Source organism: Lithobates pipiens, unplaced genomic scaffold, assembly GCF_037356315.1.
Source record: "Lithobates pipiens isolate NorthernLeopardFrog02 unplaced genomic scaffold, aLitPip1_a1.2 Scaffold_23, whole genome shotgun sequence".
Lineage (NCBI taxonomy): Eukaryota > Metazoa > Chordata > Amphibia > Anura > Ranidae > Lithobates > Lithobates pipiens.
Window position 1 is genome coordinate 166,771,058 of NW_027507785.1, and position 24,081 is coordinate 166,795,138.

The 24,081-nt window shown below is 43.8% G+C and overlaps 1 protein-coding gene across 6 annotated transcripts in view; it reads right to left on the minus strand.

Annotated features, from left to right (window-relative positions):
* LOC143928001 (myomegalin-like) overlaps positions 1-24,081 on the minus strand; it is a 426,442-nt gene that overhangs the window by 252,466 nt on the left and 149,895 nt on the right. For 5 of the 6 annotated variants that reach the window (XM_077452562.1, XM_077452560.1, XM_077452561.1 and 2 more), the window contains 2 exons: positions 12,136-12,249; positions 5,333-5,470 (listed from right to left, as the gene is read on the minus strand). In XM_077452562.1, coding sequence (XP_077308688.1) covers positions 5,333-5,470; positions 12,136-12,249 — 252 coding nt within the window. The remainder of the gene's footprint in view (positions 1-5,332; positions 5,471-12,135; positions 12,250-24,081) is intronic. The other variant, XM_077452558.1, reaches the window with a different exon arrangement.

A 24,081-nucleotide genomic window follows, 5' to 3' on the forward strand; every position in this document is an offset into this window, starting at 1 on the left:
ATACTTGCTTCATATACACAGCTGCTGTTATAACAATCAAACAGATAAAATAAAATATGCGTAAGTATAGTCCTAAAACCCCACTAAACACAATACCTACACATTAACAGCGCTAAGAATTAAATATACACCATACATATATATATATATATATATATATATACTATAGAAAAAAGGAATCCAAAGAATGGAAAAGTTCATAAAGGAGGGTGTTTGTGATCCAAAAGCCCTTAGATTTGATAGGAGAATCTTCTCACAGAATGCCCAGCACACCATGCATATAAAGACTAGCCACCAGTCTGTGAGCATGTCAGGAGGAGAGCGTTGAGAATTAACTGATCGCGGCTGGATGATAATGATGATTTTAATGCAATGACACAAGAATGTTGAAATGTAAGCAGTTTTTTAGCGTGTGGAGTGTGGAGTTTTAAATAAACAGAAATGATTATCATTACCTAAAACAAAAGGAGGTGCGGGTGCACCTGATTTATATTATTATTATGTTTCGGCTGTTTTGACTAGACTGGTGGACTGGTTTTATTGCTCGGAAACCAAACAATGGGTAAAAATAGAACAAGGGTTAAATCAACTGGATTTAAAGGTGTTACCATGGTTAGATCTGTCTGATAGCAATTTAAATCAGGAGTTGAAAGAGTCTATGCCCTCCCTCACATCCCATGTGCTGAATATATGGGGAAAAACAGCTATAAAATTGGAACTTTCCTCCTATGAAGGACCTATGACACCTCTATTTGGCAACCCTTTCTTTCCACCGGCATTAAATAGGACAAGTTTTCTTATATGGAATAGGGAATCCCATTATAGATTGAGCAATATTCTAAGCCAGGGGACAATTCCGTCTTTATTAAATCTATTCTCTACACAGCGACCATCACCTATGCAAATGTTGGAGTTTTGGCAGTTGCGGTCATTTTGGTATACAATTCATTCAAATAAGTCTCTGGGTAGAGATTTAACAGAACTTGAAACCCTCTTGACACAAGATCAGAAACCAAAGCATGTTATATCAATACTGTATAAGATGTTTATCATTAAAAATCACCCGGAGCCCCCAGAATATATAAACAAATGGGTTAATGAGATCAGCGCTCAGATTACGGTTGGGGAATGGGAGAAGGCATTTAGTTTCACTCACTGTTTATCACCGTCGATTAAAGCACAAGAGACGAATTATAAATTGCTCTCAAGATGGTATTGGAGCCCAGTGACACTCCATCGTATATACCCAGAAAAATCAGATATATGTTGGCGGTGCCATAGAGACAAGGGTACATTGCTCCACATCTGGTGGGAATGCCCCCTAATTTTCAGATTTTGGGAAAAGCTTATGCAATTATATACAACAATCACTGGGGAGGTAATTCCAAATACACCACAAGTCACCCTTCTTTCTATGTTACCAAGAACATATAAAAACGTTAAAAAGAATCTTCTGGGATACTGGTTGACGGCGGCAAGAACTGTGATACCGCGGCACTGGCGATCATCCCAATCCCCTACGATAAACGAATGGGCTTTAGAAATGGATAACATAGAGAGAATAGAGATACTCTTAGCTCAAGAATTAGATACATATGAAAGGTGTCTCTCGGTCTGGACTCCTTGGAGTCAGCATAGGAAATTGGCAAAGGACTGAGGAATTAGGAGGGAAGAGGGGGGAGGGAGGGACTTGTGGAGGAGAGAGGAGTGAGAAGTGGAGGAGGGGGAGAAACCAGATATATATTCTTCCCCTTTTCCTCCTTATTGTTTTTTTTTTTTTTTTTTCTCTTTGGAGGGAGGGAGGGAGGGAGGGAAGAGGAAATAAAATAATAAATGTGATTATTATATATGCAAGCAATATATATTCATATGTATGAAATTGCTTAATTATGTATAATGCTTTATAATAATTGAAAATAAAAACAGAATTGGAAAAAAATAAATAAACAGGTTTATACTATGGATCCTCTCTCTGTTTGCTTTTTTTGAGAGCCTGACTGAGAGCCTAGTGGAATCCTGGTACAAACAAAAGTTCCTGGGTGGAGATACCTATGACCGACTGATGATTGCAGTGCAAAGATTATTTCCTAGTGAAAACCTTTTACAACGCCTGAGATTAACCCCTTAGGGGTAAGTGCACTGGCAAAAGGGGGGATCACATGGAGCACGTGGCTGGTCGTTATATGCATGGTGTGCTGGGAATTCTGTGAGAAGATTGTCCTATCAAATCTAAGGGCTTTTGGATCACAAACATCCTCCTTTATGAACTTTTCCATTCTTTGGATTCCTTTTTTCTATAGTATATATATATATATGTATGGTGTATATTTAATTCTTAGCGCTGTAAATGTGTAGGTATTGTGTTTAGTGGGGTTTTAAGACTATATTTACGCATAACCTAACCCCGCTTAAAATTTCTCCACAACTTTATCTCTGACCAGTCTAGTGTGTTCCTTGGCCTTCACAATGCTGTTTTTTGACTAAGGTTCTCTAAAAAACCTCTGAGGGCTTCACAGAACAGTTGTATTTATACTGAGATCAACCTGTACCTCACTCTGAAAAAAGCATAATAGCGAGCGCTGCGGGAGAGTGCCCGCAGGTCCCACGGACTTGATATCCGCCGGCGACCCGCGATCGTGGTGGGGAGAGGCAGAACAGGAAACTGCCTATGTAAACAAGGTATTTCCCCATTCTGCCTAGTGATTCTCTCCTGGTGATTGGGAACAGTGATCTCTGCCATGTTTCAGTAAGCCCATCCCACTACAGTTAGAACACACCTAGGGAACACACTTAACCCCTTGATCACCCCCTTGTGTTAACCCCTTCCGTGCCAGTGTCATTTTTACATTGATAAGTGTATTTTTATAGCGCTTATCAATGTAATAATGACACTGGTCCAGAAAAAGAGTAATTTGGGGTCAGATTTCCCACCGCAACGCTGCAGAAAAATGGTGATGTGTTCAATACTTATTTTACCTGCTGTATAAACCTGCTCCAAAGAAACATCTAGAAAGGTAAGAAATATAAAAAAAAAATATTTGTAGGTATGTTGCGTGAATAGGAACACAAACATTTAAAGGGGTTTCTAAAATATGAATGCAAAAGTGAAAATAAACTTTAAAAGCTAAATAAATATCTAATGACGGCGGTGCGGTGCAGCTCTCGATGTGGAACAATGTCATACGACGGCGTCCCAGAATGGCCGCTCTTGCACGCCCTTGGGATCACGGCCGTATTGCTAGAACATAGAGTGATCCCGATCTCTGTAAAGAGCCACGTTCGCGGCTCTTTAACCATGTAATCGGCTGTGTCCAATCACAGCCGGTCACATGTAAACACTGAGATGCCGGTAATCGGCGCTCCTCCACGCAGGGGGACATCTACACATCATTCCCTGATTACAATATAGCGCCAACAATGTCATCAATCGTTGCCCAACATTGCCCACATGTGCCCGCAATCAGTGCCCATCACTGCCCACAAGTGCCACAAATCAGTGCCCATTAGCAATGTCAGTCACTGCTGCCCATCAATGCCCATCACTACTGTCGAACAATGCCCATCAGTGTCGCTCATCAGTGCCAGCCATCACTGCCCATCAGTACCGCCTATCCGTGCCGCCTATCAGTACCCAACAGTGCTGGCTATTAGTTCTGATCAGTGCTACCTAACAGTGCCTATCAGGGCCACATATCAGTGCCCATAAGTGCGGCATATTAGTGCCTCCTCATCAGTGCCACCTAATCAGTGCCCATAAGTGTCACTTCATCAGTGCCCATCAGTGACGCCTCATCAGCGCACATCAGTGAAGGAGAAAAATTACTTAGTTGCAAACATTTTTTGTTGCAGGGAATGTTCAAAATTAGATTTTTATCTTAGTGCAGACTCCGGAGAAAATCAGTGAGTCAATCACACAAGCAGGAAATTACATTTTCAGGGGCGTTCTGAATACCATCTGTATACAGAATGCCTTCAAGATACAGAATGCCTTCAGGTAGCCATATTGCATTTTACAGAAAATGACAGATTAAAAAGAAAAGGTTATTTTTAATAACATTCAATTACAATATGACTTGTGTTGCAATTGTATACACTATATTATTATTATTTTTTGCTATTTTTTTCCCACGAAAGTGGGATTACCCTTTAAGTAAATATATGTACTGTTTAAAACATTGGGAAAATCCTGTGATATAAGGCCAGAATTATTAATTAATGTGTCAAAATAACTTTGCATTATCTTAATCAGAATTGGTCTATTTAATTCCCCTTTGAATTAAATACATTCAAAACAATTAAAATACCGTATATACTCGAGTATAGGCCGACCCGAATATAAGCCGAGGCCCCCAATTTACCCCCAAAAAAACTGGCAAACTTATTGACTCGTGTATAAGCCGAGGGTGAGACATGCCTGTCCATCCCTGTGTGTGTGTCCGTCCATCCCTGTGTGTCCGTCCATCCCTGTGTGTCCGTCCATCCATCCCTGTGTGTGTGTGTGTCCATCCATCCATCCATCCCTGTGTGTGTGTGTCTCCATCCATCCATCCATCCATCCCTGTGTGTGTGTGTCTCCATCCATCCATCCATCCATCCATCCCTGTGTGTGTGTGTCTCCATCCATCCATCCATCCATCCCTGTGTGTGTGTGTATCCATCCATCCCTGTGTGTGTGTGTGTGTCTCCATCCATCCGTGTGTGTGTGTCTCCATCCGTGTGTGTGTGTGTGTGTGTGTGTGTGTGTGTGTGTGTGTGTGTGTGTGTGTGTGTGTGTGTGTCCAGCCTACCTGTGTCCCGAGCCTTTGTCCCGAGCCTCCGTCCCGTGTCGTGCCTTGCCTTCGTCCCGTCCCGTCCCGTCCTGTCCCGTGCCGTGCCTTGCCTTGCCTCCGTCCCGTGCCCTCTTCGTCGGCGGCCATTGTAAAATTCAAAAGCCGCGCCTCCTCCTTCGCCTGTGATAGGCGGAACACTGAATTTCCCAGCAGCCTGTGTTCCGCCTATCACGGACGTCGTATCATCCTCGTCCGTAGTACGAGGATGAGAAGATGCCCGTGATAGGCGGAACACAGGCTGCTGGGAAATTCAGTGTTCCGCCTATCACAGGCGAAGGCGGAGCCGGAGGCGCGGCTTTTGAATCAGAATGGCCGCTGTCTGTCTGCTCGACACGCTGATTGAGCGGGCAGACAGCGATGACTCGAGTATAAGCCGAGGGGGGCACTTTCAGCCTCAAAAAAGAGGCTGAAAATCTCGGCTTATACTCGAGTATATACGGTACTCAAACTCTGCAAAAAAGATCAGTCCCTTTTAAACATAATCATAAGCATAAACAACTTACATTTATTGTTTCTTCATTTCCACAAAGAATGTTAGTCAGTCTTTCTATGTCTTGCTCTCTCTCCCGTATAATCTGCTTTAGCTTATGCACTTCATTTTCTTTGTCTTCTAGAGCAAAGAACTTGCTTTCAACTGCCAGCTATTTTATATTAAAAGAATAGTAATAGGTAAAATAAATGAAAAGTAGGTCAATAGTTGCAAACATACAGCTATGCAAACATACAAGCATGTAACATTTAGCTTCATTACCATCTGTGCATTGCATCAGTGTAAAATATCTATTACCGAAGCATACGCTGATACACAAAAATTATTATGTTGCCATTAATTTCATTTGGCACCTCACTGCACCCTGCCAGGGCACTGGCATACCTGTGAATTTCAGCAAGCCACCATGAGTGATCTGAGTGTTGCGGTGTACTTTAAAATAAAGTGCATGTTCTTTAAAAAAAATCTATTGTGGTGTGCTGGCCACCCATTCCAAAAAAAATATACCATGCATTAATGTGCATCTAGTCATACATGGCAACAGCGTGAATGTGTGTATGTAAGAAAAAAATGAGTTAACATTTTATCCCATGCAAATTTGGGGGTAAAAGATAGGATTTTTGTACTTACCGTAAAATCCTTTTCTCTGAAGTTCATTGAAAGACACAGCAGCTCTTCTTGACCTTAGGGTTATATCGCCCCTTTAGGAGAGGACTAGGCATAAAGTGTTAGAAACAGCAACACTTGCACAGTACTGCCCAGGGGCGGTCCTACTGGCTATAACCCCTCACACTGCATCCAGCAGCTCAGTTCGTCAAAAGTAGTACAAACAGAAATAGGAGGGGTGGGTGTTGTGTCCGTCAATGAACTTCAGAAAATCCTATTTTCTCTATCGTTCATTGATGGACACATCAGCTCTTCTTGACCTTAGGGACGTCCCCAAGCAGTGCCAAAGAAACGAGGGGTGGGAACAGAAAACAACAATAATTCCACCCAAAACAGCCAGAGCTCCTCAACGGAGGAGTTGCAACCTTAAACAGCCACCTGCAAAACCTTGCCGCCGAAGAAAGCATCCGAAGATGCACTCACATCAACCTTGTAAAATTTAGTAAAAGAGTGAACGGACGACCAGGTCACTGCCTTACACACCTGAGAAACAGCTTGATGTCAGAAAGCCCAAGAGGCACCAATTGCCCTGGTAGAATGTGCCGTGGCAGGAAAGGGAGACGCCCGTCCCCCTATGGCATAAGCCTGAACTACAGTCTGTCTGATTCATCGAGAGATGGTGGCCCTTGAGACCGCCAGTCCCTTCTATCGATACAGCGAGTCCGACCTCTGAAACTGAGCCGTAGCAGACAGATACACCCGCAGAGCCTGGACCACATCCAGGGAATGCAAAGCCACCTCTTTAAGTGTGACCGCCGAGGACATAAGGATGAAAGCACAATGTCCTCATTTAGATGAAAGGCTGAAACAACCTTTGGAAGAAATGAAGGCTGCAGACGCAGTACCACCTTATCCTTGTGGAGGATCAAGTAGGGAGACTTGCAAGACAAAGCCGCCAACCCGCAGAGCCTGGACCACATCCAGGGAATGCAAAGCCACCTCTTTAGGTGTGACCGCCGAGGACATAAGGATGAAAGCACAATGTCCTCATTTAGATGAAAGGCTGAAACAACCTTTGGAAGAAACGAAGGCTGGCAGATGTAATGGCCACTAGAAAGACCACCTTCTGAGAGAGTGTCAATAAGAGAATCTCCTTAATGTTTTCAAACAGCGGTTTCTGAAGCACAGAGAGCACCGGATTCAAATCCCACGGAGGTAGCGGTGGCCGAATCTAAGGGGCCACATGTCGAACCCCCTGAACAAACATACTCACCAATGAATGAGCCGCCAAGGGTCACTGAAAAAAAGACAGCCAAAGCTGATATCTGCCCCTTAATGGTGCTTAATGCAAGTTTCTGATCCACTCCTCGCTGCAAAAACAGTAGGATTCTGGAAAGTGAATATGTGCGCAGACACCACCCCATTTTCTCACACATGGAGATGTAGGCCTTCCACGTACGATGACGTACGTAGTGAATATTACCGAATCCAACAGACCTTGTCCCTTAGCACCTGGCTTTCAACAGCCACGCCATTAAAGCCAGTGATGGTAAAGCAGGAAGAAATATCGGCAGTCACCAAGGAACATCCGCCACCATTCATACTATGTCGGCGTACCACAGACGCCGAGGCCAATCTGGGGCAATCAGAATCACTTGGAATCCCCTCGGCCTCTACTCTGCGAAGCAGACGTGGTAGAAGTTTGAGTGGGGGAAGGCATAAATCAGCTGATAATGCCTCCATGGAGCCACCACATATCTAAGGCTGCATCACAGACATACTTAAAGGCCCTGTACCAACTGGTCCACCAGCTCCACGTAGACCGGGGGAAACCTGTTGCTTCTCCAATTCACGGTGCAACAATTTAGCCCATTCAGTCAGCATCTGCGATACCAGGGCCGTAGCTAACACTGGCCGCAATGCTGACCTCACCGTGGTAAACATGGACCGGGTAACCGCCTCAGCCCTTCTGTCGGCAGGGTCCTTGAAGGCAGCAGTCCCTTCCACCAGAAACGTGGTTACCTTATTTAACCTGGATACTGGAGGGGGGGGGTCAACAATTGGAGGAGATGTCCATTTTTTCAGCAAACTCTCCTCAACTCCTCATGCGTTTCGGGACTGAAAAGGCCTGCTGCGGTTTACCCCATTCCTTGTAAATAAACTTATCAAAATAAATTAGGTAAGGAAACACCTTAGGCACGCAGGCCGGCTTGTGGGACCTGAAAGGGACCGACACCTCTGTAGATGCCCCTGCTGTATCCACCATTTTTAGGGTAACCCGCACCGCTGTAATAAGTGCTCCTACAATCGCCTTTTCCTGCGTTGACCCGGACACGGAGTCATCCTCACTGTCCAAACGGTCCTGGTCCGCATCCTCTGATACATCAGAACAGGGGCCACAAGTCAGAGCGGGGCCCTGAGTCTGAATCAGAGCTTTCCAAGAAAACGGTGGGGGGAGGGGAGTTTTTTAACCCCCTTGCACCCGCACGCCACTTCCACCCTGGCAACAAAGGCCTCCAGGACCGCCGACAGAGTGTCCATAGGCACTGCAGGTGCAGGGGAACAAGTTGCAATCACAGGGATGTCTGGGGAAGAAGCGCCATCTTCTGACGCCATGCTGACCCACACTCCACTATCACCACTTAGGAACCTAAGGCAAGTCACACAAAAGTCCACCCTCCTAGTTGCACAGACTGAGGGGATGCCCCGCAGGACTTACCACCCTGACCCAGGTACTGCGCTGTGCTGCTGCTGCTGTCCGCTCTCCCTGCCATCCATGAGGTGTCTGTGTGCGCGCTGTTCTAGAAGGAAACCAGCGCCCAGTGCTAGAGACAAAACCCCCTGAGGCTACTAGAAAATGGCCGTCGGCCACCTCCGCAAAGAATGTCTGAGAGCGCCAAGAAAATGGCCACCGAAATACTAGAAAATGGCTGAAGGCAAAAAACTAGCTGTGGCTACCACAAAATGGCTGCGGCCCCAGGAAAATGGCGGCCTCCACACATGGCTCACACAGCACAGACACCCACGATGGCCCAGAAAAAAGGGAAGAGGATGAGCGGACCGCCAACACCCAGAGCAGCCCCCTGCCAGGACCCAGAGGGAAGGACCCCCAGGCCAGGTACGTGCAATGCACCCCCATGTGCCCAGTCAAACAGCGGCCCATAGCATGGAGAGGAGGGAAAGGATAGGGAAAAAAGAAAGGGAGAGTGAGAGACCCCCTAGTCGACCTCCCAGGGAATACCCAGCTGCTCCATCCTGCCGAGACGCATTCCACAGACAGACCCATCACCCGAGCAGTACGGGGTGGCTGCCGGCCACGGCACACTGTGACACAGACAGCAGTAGCCCGGTCATATGTGTGCCCTCTGAGCATATAACTCACCGGTCGCCCCTGGAATAGATGGGGCACGTCATGGCCGACCCAGTGCGTAGCTAGATTTGGCCATCGATCGCACTCAATGGCCAGGCTGGGGAGACTACAAGGATCTATATTATCCAGCCTGTCACCCAGCCCTGCTGTTGATTGAAGATCACAGGAATCAAAAATGCAGAAAAAAGAAAAAAATTCCCAGGACCAATGGTCCCATCAGGAGCCAGGTCCTACTCCTATACTAGGCAGAAAAAACTTAGCTGCTGGATGCAGTGTGAGGGGTTATAGCCAGTAGGACCCAGGGGCGGATTAACCAGTGGGCCACTCGGGCTCTGCCCGAGGGCCCCGAGCCACTAGGGGACCCCTTCAGGGTTGCCAGCCTCAGTAAAACCAGGGACACTATATAAAAATCTGTGTTTTTTTTACACCTGTCTCTGAAATGTCCCTTACCGACATCCTTTTGTCTAAAAATCCCAAGATTATAGCTGCCCCACCTTTCCAGTACCTTCTCAGCCAATAGAAACATGTCTGTGTATACTGTGTGTACATGTATGTGTTTACTGTGTGATTGCATACTGTGTGTGTGTATACTGTGTGGCCCCAAAATCTCGGATTGCCTGGGGCCCCATAATCTCCTATTGCCCGGTGGCCCCATGAGTTGTCAGTCCACCCCTGGTAAGACTGCCCCTGGGCGGTACTGTGCCAGTGTTGCTATTTTTTAACACTTTCTGCCTAGTCCTCTCCTAAAGGGGCGATATAACCCTCAAGGTCAAGAAGAGCTGCTGTGTCCATCACTGAATGATAGAGAAATTGTCATTTTCTCGAAACGTGGCAAAATATAAAATATACCATGGACTCAACATGCCTCTCAGCAAATAGCCTAAAGTGTCTTCTTTCCAAAATGGCGTAATTTGGGGGGGTTTGTGCTATCTTGATATTTCATGGCCTCCGGAACTGTGATAGGTAGTGAGGAGTAAAATCAAAAATTAACGCCCTTAGAAATCCTGAAGGCGGTGCTTGGTTTTCGGGGTCCTGTACACGGCTAGGCTCCCAAAAAGTCTCACACGAGGTATCCCCATACTCAGGAGAAGCAGCAGAATGTATTTTGGGGTGTAGTTTCACATATGCCCATGGCAATTGTGAGCAATATATCATTTAGTGACAACTTTGTGTAATTCTTTTTTTTTTTCGTAATTTTTGCAATCACTTGTGACAAAATTTTTTTATATTCAATGGGCTCAACATGCCTCTCAGCAATTTCCTTCCAAAATGGGGTCATTTTGGGGGGGTGGGGGGGTTGTACTGCCCTGCCATTTTAGCACCTCAAAAACTGAGATAGGCAGTCAAACTAAAAGTTGCGTGTTACAGAAAATGTACTCTAGTTTGTAGACGCTATAACTTTTGCGCAAACCAATAAATATACATTTATTTACTTTTTTTTACCAAAGACGTGGCTGAATACATTTTGGCCTAAATGTATGATTAAAATAGAGTTTATTGGATTTCTTTATAACAAAAGGTAGAAAACATCATTTTTTTTCAAAATTTTCTGTCTTTTTCCGGTTATAGCGCAAAAAATAAAAATCGCAAAGGCAATCAAATACCATCAAAAGAAAGCTCTATTTGTGGGTAAAAAGGGACACAAATTTTGTTTGGGTACAGCATTGCATGACCTTGCAATTACCAGTTAAAGCAGCACAGTGCCAAATTGTAAAAAGTGCTCTGGTCATTGAGCAGCCAAATCCTCCGGGGCTGAAGTGGTTAACAGACAAATACCTTGAGATACATTTGCTGGTATAGAGGGAAAAAACAGTGCAGAGAGCATACATCCTTAAGGAGTATCAGTATACATTAACCAAGTGCTGGATATGATTTTACCCAGCCTTGCCTGCTGCTTCCTGTCTGCCAGGAAGTTGGTAGTCCACTGATAGGTAGAGGTGAGCACAGTGAGCTGGTATACATCCTCTTCTCAGAGACTCAGCAGAGGGTAGAAAGTGGTGCGTAAGAGGTGGGCTCCAGGGGAGTGGTTAGAGAGGTGATAACTGAACTGGACTTGGATGGGTAGGGAGGGGGTGTAGTGTATTATGAGTGTAATTTTGTATAAATACACTACATAGGGGTGTAAATGTTGAGTTAGAAACCCTGGAACAAAAAACCTACAGTAGAACACGTTAGCTAGTTTATGGCTCTCTGCAGTGTGGGGGTTGTTTCCTGTAGCTTGTAATGTTCTGCAGGTCTCTCATTGTTTTTGGCTTATCAGAATAGCTCTTTTGCTGCTCTGCCAAGACTGAAGGGGAGAAGGTTTTCTCACAATTCCTTCAAAGCTTGAGGTTAAAACATTACTGACTTCAGGGATCACGTAACTTTAGGGGGGGGTTTAGCTCTAAAAGTTTGTAGAACGCTACTAAAGATGGATAAGCAATAGAAGAACATGTCACTGCATCCTGCATCACTAATCATAATAACATTTCCATGACAGGTTTGAATTTGATTGGTAGCTGTGAAAAACATATTTTTATCTCTTTGGAATTTGTTTACACCAGAGGTTTTCTTTGTATGAGAGGCAGAAAGGGGTGCTTTACTATCAGCTGCGGGTGTGGCCCAAGGACCACCAGGTTAGAGACCAAATGGAAAGCAATAGACTTGTTTAATACAACAATGTACTGTAGGTACTGTATAAAAACTGAACTGACCTGGTAGGTTCTGTTCCCTATATGAATCTTAAGGTTCAATTCTGAACAGAAATAAAGCATGGTAAAAACGATCATGAAGATAATGTTTATGTGTGCTTCTTGTAAAAAAAAAAGAGGATACTTTTCCAGACAATGTCATTTATTTACCTCTAAGGCAGTATCTCGGTCTCTGATTCTCTTCCGTAATTTTTCAAGCGTATGTTCATTTCCACCTGGAATTTCTTTCATGCTCTGTTTATAGCTTAAGATATCCATGTATTCCTAAATACGTATCAAGAATAATACAAACAATAAACAACTGATTACAGATTTGCATCATAATTTAAGCCCCTTTCACATGGGACCGATCCATAATGATCTGTGCAGGGACCCACAGATCACACCGTGCAGGGACCGCCCTGTCAGCTCACCTCTATGGGGAATCGGATGAACAGGGACCGTCTGTCCGTGTTCATCCCATCCGCTCTGCAGACGGATATAAAAATAGGATTTTACTCCATCTGCAGAATCGGACCACAGCAAAGACGGAAGATATCAGGTGTCTGCAGATATTCAATCGCAGACACCCGCTATCCCATAGGGATGCATGTATGTCCGTATTTCATCCGCAAACTGATGGGTGAAATACGGACATACGATCCGAATGTGTGAAAGGGACCTAATATGCAAAAAAGAAGTAAACAAAAAGGTTCCAATAATATATATATATATATATATATATATATATATATATATATATATATATATATATATATATATATATATATATATATATATCAAGGTATCTTCTACTGAATGAGACACAACTATCAAGGGTTTAGGTATTCATTGGTGTTTATTTACTAAAACTGGAGAGTGCAAAATCTGGTGCAACTTTGCATGGCAGCCAATCAGCGTCTAAGTTCAGCTTGCTCAATTAAGCTTTGACAAAAACATTGGAAGCTGATTGGTTTCTATGCATCAGATTTTGCACTCTCCAGTGTTAGTAAATCGACCCCATTGCATTATTAGAGGCTAAAGTATCACTGTGTTCACCCTGTTCATTTAACTAGTAATTCAGAATAGTAGTGTTAAATTTGGACTTGGGTGTAGATTAGGATTTTTAAAGTCTGAGTTTAGCTATTGTGATATCCAAAAGAACTAGTGATACATTCTACAATCTGATTACATAATTTACTATATTAAGATAGAACTCTAGAGATCTAAAAGTTGTAAGTGTTCACACAAGATTCATTCCATCCATAACATTTGGATGAAGTATTAAAGTATTGAAGCATTAGTATTAAGTATGAATTATTAAGTGGTTAAGCAATTTATAAATTAGAATTTACACCACACAGCAATCTTTTTTTTTTATTAATTAAATTTTTATATTAATGAGAACACATTAGGCATTACATGGTATATTTGTATAGGTATACAATTGGTAAACAACAGAATACTTCATAGTCAAAACCATATATAAGTGGTGGTAGATGTATAACCATCTAATTTATCGTGTGCCGAAAAAGCATTGGGGTTAATTTACTAAAGGCAAATCCACTCTGAACCACAAGTGCACTTGGAAGTGCAGTCGCTTTAGATCTGAGGAGAAGATCTGAAATGAGGGGAAGCGCTGCTGATTTTTATCATCCAATCATGTGCAAGCTAAAATGTTTTTTTATTTTCCTTGCATGTCCCCCTTAGATCTAAAGCGACTGCACTTCCATGTAATGCAAATTGGATTTGCCTTTAGTAAATTAACCCCATTGTGCAATACCCTGAGTCCTCAGCACCTATAACAAAAGGAGGTGCAACATACAAACAAAACAGATTAGAGAAGAGGTACATATAAAATTAAATTATAAGAATAACTCTAGTCCAACTGGTATTGTGCACAAGAATACCCATGATCTAAAAGCACTAGCAGATCTCTCTTGGCGGGTCACCTATTTTTCCACCTAAGTCTCTGAGAATAACTCATAAAAGCTACTATCCCATCAGTAATCTGTCTAATGCCAACTGTGGGGTTGCCACCTCTGTAGAGTTCAACCAACTCTGCCATATACTTTTTTGTTGATTTCCTATGATGGTATTTTTTTCCCAGATAAGTATAGTGTTAACTTTTTAGATCCATTGTGTCAGTTTTGGTGCACTTGCGGAGAGCCAGAATTGAGCAATCCGCTTTCTTGCTAGATATAGGAGCCTTGTGAGGGCAATGTATACTGGAGGGGTGTACAGTTCTTCATTAAGATTCCCTAACATTATTACCTAAACACTATTGATTTTGGCAATGATGGTGCTACAATACTTCACCAATTTGGGGCACCTCCAGAGCACATGAATAAGATCGCCAGGTTGGGCTTGACATTTTGTATAAGTGGGGGTATCTCGCCTGCCCCATTTGTTTAACACTCGGTGCAATATAAACAGATGGGACAGTCTGTGCCGCTGACACTGTCACCAATGGTCCTACCTCCAAAATCTACTCCCACTGTTTGCCATTAATGGGGCCATCATCTCTCTCCCATCCCTCCCTACAAGGTAAAAGGTCAGGGGCTTGTATGTGTGACAATAGATGAGTATGGGTTCTAGAGATGATTCCTTTCTTCTCAGGGTCAGTGTATATGGATTCTAGGAATGTGGAGTCTTCTAGTTTCAATTTAGAGTGTCTACTCTGACACCTCAATGCATAGTGTAGTTGAACATGTTGGTAATGGTGACCTTTGAGCATAGGCAATTCACTCAGTAATTGGGAGTATGGTTTTTAGGGTGGGCCCATCAAGAATATGGTAGAGGAATTTAATCCCCGCTCTTTCCTAAATTAGGTGTTTGGGAACCTTGTCTAAATCTGTGTAGAAGCGGTTGTGCCAAATGAGGGTTTGACGTATATAGCCCATTAATCTGAGTGTGGTCTTAATCCCCTTTCACACTTTCATCAGTAGCTGAGTCGTGGAGCAATTAAATGTGATTTTAGGAAGTCCCATTTCCATATGGGAAAGGGCGGTATAGGCGCCGACAAGAAGATTCTTGGAGGGGTCTGTAGTCGTCCCAAGATCCCACCCCATTAAATGTAGTTGGGCTGCAAAGTAGTACATTTGTGGGTGCGGAACGGCCATTCCACCCTGATGTTTTGGGAGTTGCCGAGTGGCAAGTTTAATGCATGCCACTCCACCTCTCCAGATGAAGGCCCTGAATTGTGAGTCAACACGTCGGAACTAGTACTGTGGTATCCAGACTGGGGCATTATGTAAAATGTACAAAAGTTGTGGTGCCCAGATCATTTTAATAATATTTACCCTGCCGGTTACTGATAGTGGTAGTTTACTCCAACTGACCTGTTTTTTTTAAAAACTTACGTAGTATTGGTTTCAGATTTAGTGTAATATAGTCCCCTGGGTCTCTTGTCACTACTATACCTAAATATTTAAATGAGGTAACAACCTGTATGTGAGAAACATCATCTGGTAGAGATGCCAGTTAATGGCAAAGCCCGACAGCCACCCAAACTGATCGATTAGGCGCATCACGGCCCTTAGGGAGTCCCCAGTATCTCCCAAATACAATAGGGTATTGTCTGCGTACAATGAGATTCACTAATTTTGACCTCGCCGGAAACCCACGATGTTGGGTGAGGCCCACACCATAGCTGCCAGAGGTTCCAATGCAAGGGCAAACAGCAGGGGCGACAATGGGCACCCCTGTCGTGTACCATGAAACAGGGGAAATGGCTCCGATAGGGTGTTGTTAATCCTCAACCTTGGTGCACCCATGATATAAATTTGTCACCCAAACCAAATCGACACAGCACCTCCCACAAATATTTCCACTCCATCCTGTCAAAAGCTTTGGCAGCATCAAAGGAAAAGATGGGTCGGTTATCTGGATTGCCTACTTGAATCTGAGTGTTGAGGAACAGCCTGCGGATGTTTAGTGCAGTAGACCGGGTAGGGATGAAGCCGGACGGGTCAGAATGTACCAAGTCCGCCACAACCCCCCTGAAAGTCTAGTGGCCAATACCCGGGCTAGCAATTTAACATCTGCATTAAGCAGAGAAATAGGCCTATAGGAGACAGGTTGTAATGGGTCCTTGCAGGCTTTGGGATGACCACTATGATAGCCTCATTCATAGAAGCGGGTGAACCGTCTTCCTGAAGAGCATCATTCAGCATCATTAACAGGGTAGGTAAGAGGGTCACCATATTTCCTGTATGTTTCTGTGGGCAGGCCATCAGCTCCCGGTGATTTATTATTTGCCATCTGTGACACCGCTAGAGTGAGCTCCTCGATAGTCAATGGCTTATTAAGGGCAGCAAGGCCCTCTTGTGACAACTGGGGGATGGAGCACTGGTCCAAAAATTGGCTCAGCTCCTCTTCTATGGGGTGTACCTTAGACGTGTATAAATTCCTAAAGAAGTCCGAAAACACTTCAGAGACGCGGGCCTGATCAGTAACTGTGTCCCCTTCAGCGTTCCGGATGGCCTCTATATAAGTGGTAAAAAGCAAAAAATAGTGTAGCGCTTCTATGGTGGTAAATGTGATCAACATATACTCAAAAGGATGGTCATATAACGAAAATCATATGAATAAAGCAAAGTCCAATTCAAATGGGTATAAGCTTCCGTAGTGTAGCTGGTACAAAGATGATTAGGCCGTTTCAAAGTAAGAGAGGGATCTTACTGAACGAATATGTCCATGTAAATCAGCTTGTCTGTAAACATTAAGGAGAGTAGATAAATACTTCTTACCAACTCTGTTGGACTCACACGGTCATATGACGGTTGAGTCTATAAGGCTTGAGGTCCCAATCTCGGACCAAGGAGTGGATCGATGAGGGTCCGTCGAACTGGTGGGGAAACTCCAAACGACTGTATGCCCAACGATGTATTTCACGGGTGGAACATCAGGATGGTTTCTAATCCAGCTCAGACGTGGCCCAGTAAACACCAATACTCCAATCACCCCAAAGTGAAGTGGAAGATGTTAGGGGTTTAGACCAAAAAGGAAAAAAGAAAAGAGAAAAAAAAGGAGCTCCACATGGTGCGGGTCAGACGGTATGAAACGGAAATTTATTAAAAGTCAAAAAAAATATTTAATGACTTAGTGATCACAAAGAAATTGGATAAAAATAAGGGTAAAAGCAATGTAGGGTGCCAACAGCTAGCCCGACGCGTTTCGACACATATGTCTTCGACAGGGGCATGTTGGGGCCCACCACATTGCTAACAAATATATAGAGTGTCTGAGACAGTTCCCCCTACAAAGGGGCGGAGACTCCTGTTTGGGACAACCCCTTGCAAGTGAATTAAACAATCTAATCAGATCAGGGTAGACATGTTCAAACATGGTAAACAAATGCAAGTGCCATCCAGTATAACAGTCCTACTCATACAAATAGTCAAATTGGATTTGGTGACAGTATAAAATAAATAAAAACAACCGTAATAATAAATAAGTCTCATACATTAGTCTGAACCTCCTCAAACATATAAGTCCAGGGGGGACCAGTACAAAAATAAGGCACATGCGAAATTACATCTAGCGCATGGACAAGGTGATCAACCATGTAATATTACAACCACATATACTGTATTGTAAATCCATCACCTGGAGGAGCTTGCTCACGTTTATGTTGTATCAAGGTAGATCTATGCGTGTCAAGATGGTAGTATCTAGTGGCAATCAATCATTATGTGAGTTTGGATGTATCTTAATAACTTGCTGGCGATGTACAGCCGAGAGATGTGTATGTGTTGCCATAGTAACTATTAATACGTGCTGTCTTGTTACATGGGATTCCGGTCACGTGACTGAGATGCGTCATGACGTATAATGTGAAAATAACGCCTCAACCAATCCCTAGATGTACATATCACATCACCGTGTAGGGGAGGTGTTAAAGGGAACGTACGTCCACGAGGTGGGGGCGTGCACGTATGGACGTCCCGCAATGTATCCCTGTGTAAGACTATAGGGGAGGGGCATCAGGACTTGGCGCCATTTTACCGCGTAGTATACGTCTCCCGCCACGGGGCGTGACACGCGGCATCTCTAGCCATTCAGGGTGATCAGAGGTGTAACGTAATCGCGCATGCGTCATGACTTGTGACGTAGTCACGTCGCGTCGTGCGTCATGACGCGCGGTATCCTCACTACACCCGGAGTAAACAAAGAATGTGACGTGACGAGAATGTGACGTGGGGAGATTCATGCCTACGGGGGGTGTCGCGCCTCGAGACGTTTTGGATCTATGAATTGAGGTGCTACTCCCCCTTTGGCATGACTACAGATTGGGACATTAATAGTTTCATTAACCAGGCTTAATGCACTCAGTTACAGGTCAGTAACATCACACCTTCACTTTTGTCATTTTTTCTGATCTAACATCTTTTTCATTCCTTTCACTCTTATCACTTATGTACCGTCCTTCCACATATTAACCATGTAACAATTGATGTCCATGGTACACGTTTTGCACTTTTTGTGCTTTGTCGTTTCCACACGGGACCCATTCACATTTAAATTTTTAGTCTAATTTACTTTTCTTTTCATATGTTTTCCAATTTCTATCTCATGTTTCACTACAGACATGTGTGCCTACATTGCATTTTTCCCTAGCCTCATGCGATCTAGGGCAGGTGCGTTTTTTTCTTTGGGAAACATAGAAATACACATAATTCTTCCAGTTGTGTATCGGGCATATTTTGTGATTTCGCTATGTTTGCCCCATTCTGAGACTACTTTAACTTTGCCCACTCTGTAGCTTTTGTGCCCTAGGTGTCCCAGGGCCTTGTCCTGTTAGTGGGTCCGTAATTAGATCGCATAGGATATAATCACTTTTTTACTCCAAATTTTTTTCTTACTTGACATTATTGATCTACTGTCAAGTTTTAATGTGTTAGCTTTAGTGAGGAATCTGGGTTTTTCTCTTCCTTTGTTTTTTCTTTTTTTCTTCCTCTTTTTTCCTTTCCCTATGACGATTGGTTTCTCGCTCTAGGGGACGGGTTGCGGTTGCCATGGTTTTGATGTGACCCGACGCCTATTGCGGCGTGACGTCGTCACGTCACATTCTTTGTTTACTCCGGGTGTAGTGAGGATACCGCGCGTCATGACGCACGACGCGACGTGACTACGTCACAAGTCATGACGCATGCACGATTACGTTACACCTCTGATCGCCCTGAATGGCTAGAGATGCCGCGTGTCACGCCCCGTGGCGGGAGACGTATACTACGCGGTAAAATGGCGCCAAGTCCTGATGCCCCTCCCCTATAGTCTTACACAGGGATACATTGTGGGACGTCCATACGTGCACGCCCCCACCTCGTGGACGTACGTTCCCTTTAACACCTCCCCTACACGGTGATGTGATATGTACATCTAGGGATTGGTTGAGGCGTTATTTTCACATTATACGTCATGACGCATCTCAGTCACGTGACCGGAATCCCATGTAACAAGACAGCACGTATTAATAGTTACTATGGCAACACATACACATCTCTCGGCTGTACATCGCCAGCAAGTTATTAAGATACATCCAAACTCACATAATGATTGATTGCCACTAGATACTACCATCTTGACACGCATAGATCTACCTTGATACAACATAAACGTGAGCAAGCTCCTCCAGGTGATGGATTTACAATACAGTATATGTGGTTGTAATATTACATGGTTGATCACCTTGTCCATGCGCTAGATGTAATTTCGCATGTGCCTTATTTTTTTACTGGTCCCCCCTGGACTTATATGTTTGAGGAGGTTCAGACTAATGTATGAGACTTATTTATTATTACGGTTGTTTTTATTTATTTTATACTGTCACCAAATCCAATTTGACTATTTGTATGAGTAGGACTGTTATACTGGATGGCACTTGCATTTGTTTACCATGTTTGAACATGTCTACCCTGATCTGATTAGATTGTTTAATTCACTTGCAAGGGGTTGTCCCAGACAGGAGTCTCCGCCCCTTTGTAGGGGGAACTGTCTCAGACACTCTATATATTTGTTAGCAATGTGGTGGGCCCCAACATGCCCCTGTCGAAGACATATGTGTCGAAACGCGTCGGGCTAGCTGTTGGCACCCTACATTGCTTTTACCCTTATTTTTATCCAATTTCTTTGTGATCACTAAGTCATTAAATAATTTTTTTGACTTTTAATAAATTTCCGTTTCATACCGTCTGACCCGCACCATGTGGAGCTCTTTTTTTTTCTCTTTTCTTTTTTGGTCTAAACCCCTAACATCTTCCACTTCACTTTGGGGTGATTGGAGTATTTGTGTTTACTGGGCCACGTCTGAGCTGGATTAGAAACCATCCTGATGTTCCACCCGTGAAATACATCGTTGGGCATACAGTCGTTTGGAGTTTCCCCACCAGTTCGACGGACCCTCATCGATCCACTCCTTGGTCCGAGATTGGGACCTCAAGCCTTATAGACTCAACCGTCATATGACCGTGTGAGTCCAACAGAGTTGGTAAGAAGTATTTATCTACTCTCCTTAATGTTTACAGACAAGCTGATTTACATGGACATATTCGTTCAGTAAGATCCCTCTCTTACTTTGAAACGGCCTAATCATCTTTGTACCAGCTACACTACGGAAGCTTATACCCATTTGAATTGGACTTTGCTTTATTCATATGATTTTCGTTATATGACCATCCTTTTGAGTATATGTTGATCACATTTACCACCATAGAAGCGCTACACTATTTTTTGCTTTTTGTCTGTTGAACTTTGTTTGTTTTAGTGTTGGCTGCTATTTTTTGTTTATATTTGGCTATAGCGCAGTGTTTTCCCCCTATTTCTTCTCTATATAAGTGGTGCCTTGCTGGGATTTAGCTATCATGGCTAGTAAATGACTCCTTCATTAAAGTATTTTTGCTGTAGGAAGAACCGTTTGTTTTCCGCTGCAGTAGTGGAAACCTGTTGATACAGGGCCTATGCTTACTGCCATTTACATTCTGAATCCAAAGTGGGGGCAGAGATCTACCTCTTTTCTGCCCTGGAGACCTCACTAATTACCAGATTCTCCCATTCTTTGGTCTTGGTTTTAACTGAGGTAATCTGTGTAATGATTAAGCCCCTCAATGAGCCTTCAGAGCATCCCAGATCACCACAGACCCAGCTGAGCCCCGGTTAAAATGTAAGAACTCAATCAGGGCTTTGGGGGCGGGGTCAGATTCTGGAAAGATTGTGAACAAAAAAAGATTTACCTTCCACAGCCTATGCTGGGGGCTAGGGGAGGTAGCCATCTTAGCACAAAGAAGAGAATCATCCGAAATGTTGCGAGGAGCATATATCACGAAAGTGGTGAGTGAATGCCCCAGGCTGTTGCCCAAATATAAATCAATGAGTGAGAGGCATTTGTATGATACCAAATAGCAAGAATAGCATTGCACATTAGGATTTAGGTCCCTCACATCTCGTAGGCCAAGTTCTGCAAGGAATCTAGCAAAGGGGGTAGGGCCTCCCAGTTGGGGATTACCACTAGCTCGGATTTAAATTTATCCATTTGTTTATCCATTACATTATTATAATAACCCAATACCCAAAGAGGGATATTGGAGTAGGGGGCTATAAATTGTGCCAAACACTTCAGGCTGTCAAATGAGAAGGGTGGAGGGACATAGATATTTGCAATAATACATGTCAATCCTGCTAATTTGTATAATAAGAAAATGTACCATCCCTAGTCATCAATCAGGGAGTGCAGTAGTTGGAAGGAGACAGCCCGCAAAATAAGTATGCTGACTCCTCTGGAGTAAGCTGTGTGGGTAGAGTGAAACTGGGTGAGATAGCTGAGGCTTTTAGGTGTGGATATGGAATTGGCCTGTGAGTTTCTTGCAAACACACCACAGAAGGTTTGTGGGTCTTTACCGTGGAAAAAAAAGCCACCCGTTTCACTCCATCACCCAGCCCCCGCACATTCCATGAGACTAAAGCACACACAGTAGACACTGATTAATAAACTGGTATAAAACCAATTTAAGTATTTAAGATCAATTTCAAGTATAGGGATACGTCAAGGAGCTCTTTACATCTCCATGTAGCAGCCCCATGAGATAGGTATTCCCAGACTAAGTCTAGACAAGCAAGTGACCGCAATAAAAGTTTTTTCCCAGTTGGACAAACAGAGGGCAAAAGAAAAAAGTTCCCCCTGAAACCGGCAAGGGTCAGTATATAGAAAGATACAGAAAACATTAAACAACCCAAAAAAGGAAGAAAAAAGAAAAAAGTTTGTGCATCCTGGAAACAATGACGAAAGCTCTGTAACAAAGAGCATGCCCACGCAGGACTATAGTAGGGGGCCCCAATGTCTCAGTTCAACTCTGATTCAAAGGGACTTGTGAATCCAAGTCAATGGTAAAATGTGGTGCAAACAAAGTTATTTCTTCCTCTCCGCCTGACAGGAAGAATAGAGAAAAGGGAGGGCGCACTCGGGTCTACTCCCAGGATAAGCGCATCAAACTGTAACAAAAAGTAAAGGGTAAGGCACAGTTATTCCATGGGTGCTGGTGCCCCTTTAAAGGCATGCTCCACACGATCCAGCCAATTAGATGAATTTGCAGGGTTATCTGTGATTCTGAGCTTGGCAGGATACAACATAGCATATTCGACATCATATTTACGGAGGCGCTTCTTTACTTCAGTGAACTTAGCTCTGTGGCATTGTAAGTCAGCGGAGAAAGCTGGATAAAATGATTTGCGGGTGTTATCTATCTTCATAAGGGTTCCTTGGTTCTGGCCTTATACAGGGCGGCATCCGGGTCCTTAAAATTTAGCATGTTAAATAGAAACGATCTGGGTGGTTCTCCAGGTTTAGGCAGTCTGGGTGGGACTCTATGGGCCTGTTCGACCGCAAACATGGGGGAAAATGCATCTTTGCCAAACGTATTAAGTAGCGAGTTTTCTATAAATACCACAGGGTTTTTTCCTTCTGCCCTCTCCGGTATGCCCACCACGCAGACATTATTGCGCCTGTTCTCCATGTCCTCTAAATGGCTGAATGGCCTGTAATAATCAATTGCATATGACGGCCTTCTCTCTGCAATGGCACAACATCATCTTCCACATTTCTCACTCTGTCCTCCAGGGCCGCAGGCAGATTCTGCATAGCCTGTCTATTCAGTTCCAATTTTACCCCTTTAATCTCAGTAGTGAGGGTGGTAATAGACATATTACATGATGTAACTGCTGCATTGCAATATCCCTTAGGGCTGGTTCAGGGGCCTGGTCTTCCAGAGCCCTGGAATTATTATCAGGGCCTAGTGTATTCACTGCGTCCCATGAGGAGGGGTTTACTATGTCCTCAGGCCATGCATTCTCCTGTGCTTCAGAGAGGGAGTTCAGCTCTGCGGGATCCAGGAGAAGGGAGGGCGGTTTGGAAGGGGTACCCTTCCCTAGCGCACCTCCAAACATCATCATAGCTGCCTCTTTAGCTGAGCGCTGAGACTGGGCACCATCTTGTCTGCCATGCTCTGTTGCAGGCAGCGACTCTCTTCCTCCTTTGTGGGACATTTCTGTTGCCGAATCTTGGCGTATATATTTCTGCTGGATCGGGGACAGTAAGGGGGTCCCTCCGATGCAGGTTAGCAGCAGTTTGGACGTGACAGGATCGCTGAGACAGGATAAACGCACAGAGTTTCGGCGGAGCTCTCACACCACGCTGCCTACTCCATCAGCCACAAGCCATGCCCCTGCAGCAATCTCTAGTTTCTCTCCTTTTAATTTTATTTAATTTTATAAATTCATGTTTTATATTTGCACAGAGAGTAAACAAGCAGTTTAGGTGCATTCTTTATTTATATGTATTTATGAAGATTTTTCTAATTGGATACTATTCTGGTTTATTATGTGGTTTCCTCATCAGTATCGTTAGAATGATTATCTAAACATTATTAATTCATATCTAGCATTTGTTAGATATATGCACCATGCAGATATATTGAAGCTTTTAATCACAAACTTCATATGAGCCTTTTGTTTTGGCATTCCTATGGTTACTAAATAGGAAGTAGCTATAAATATAACATGACATGATTGGATAACCATGCCTCTGAAGAAGTTCTGCCCAGAAATGCACATGTCAGGTCTTGG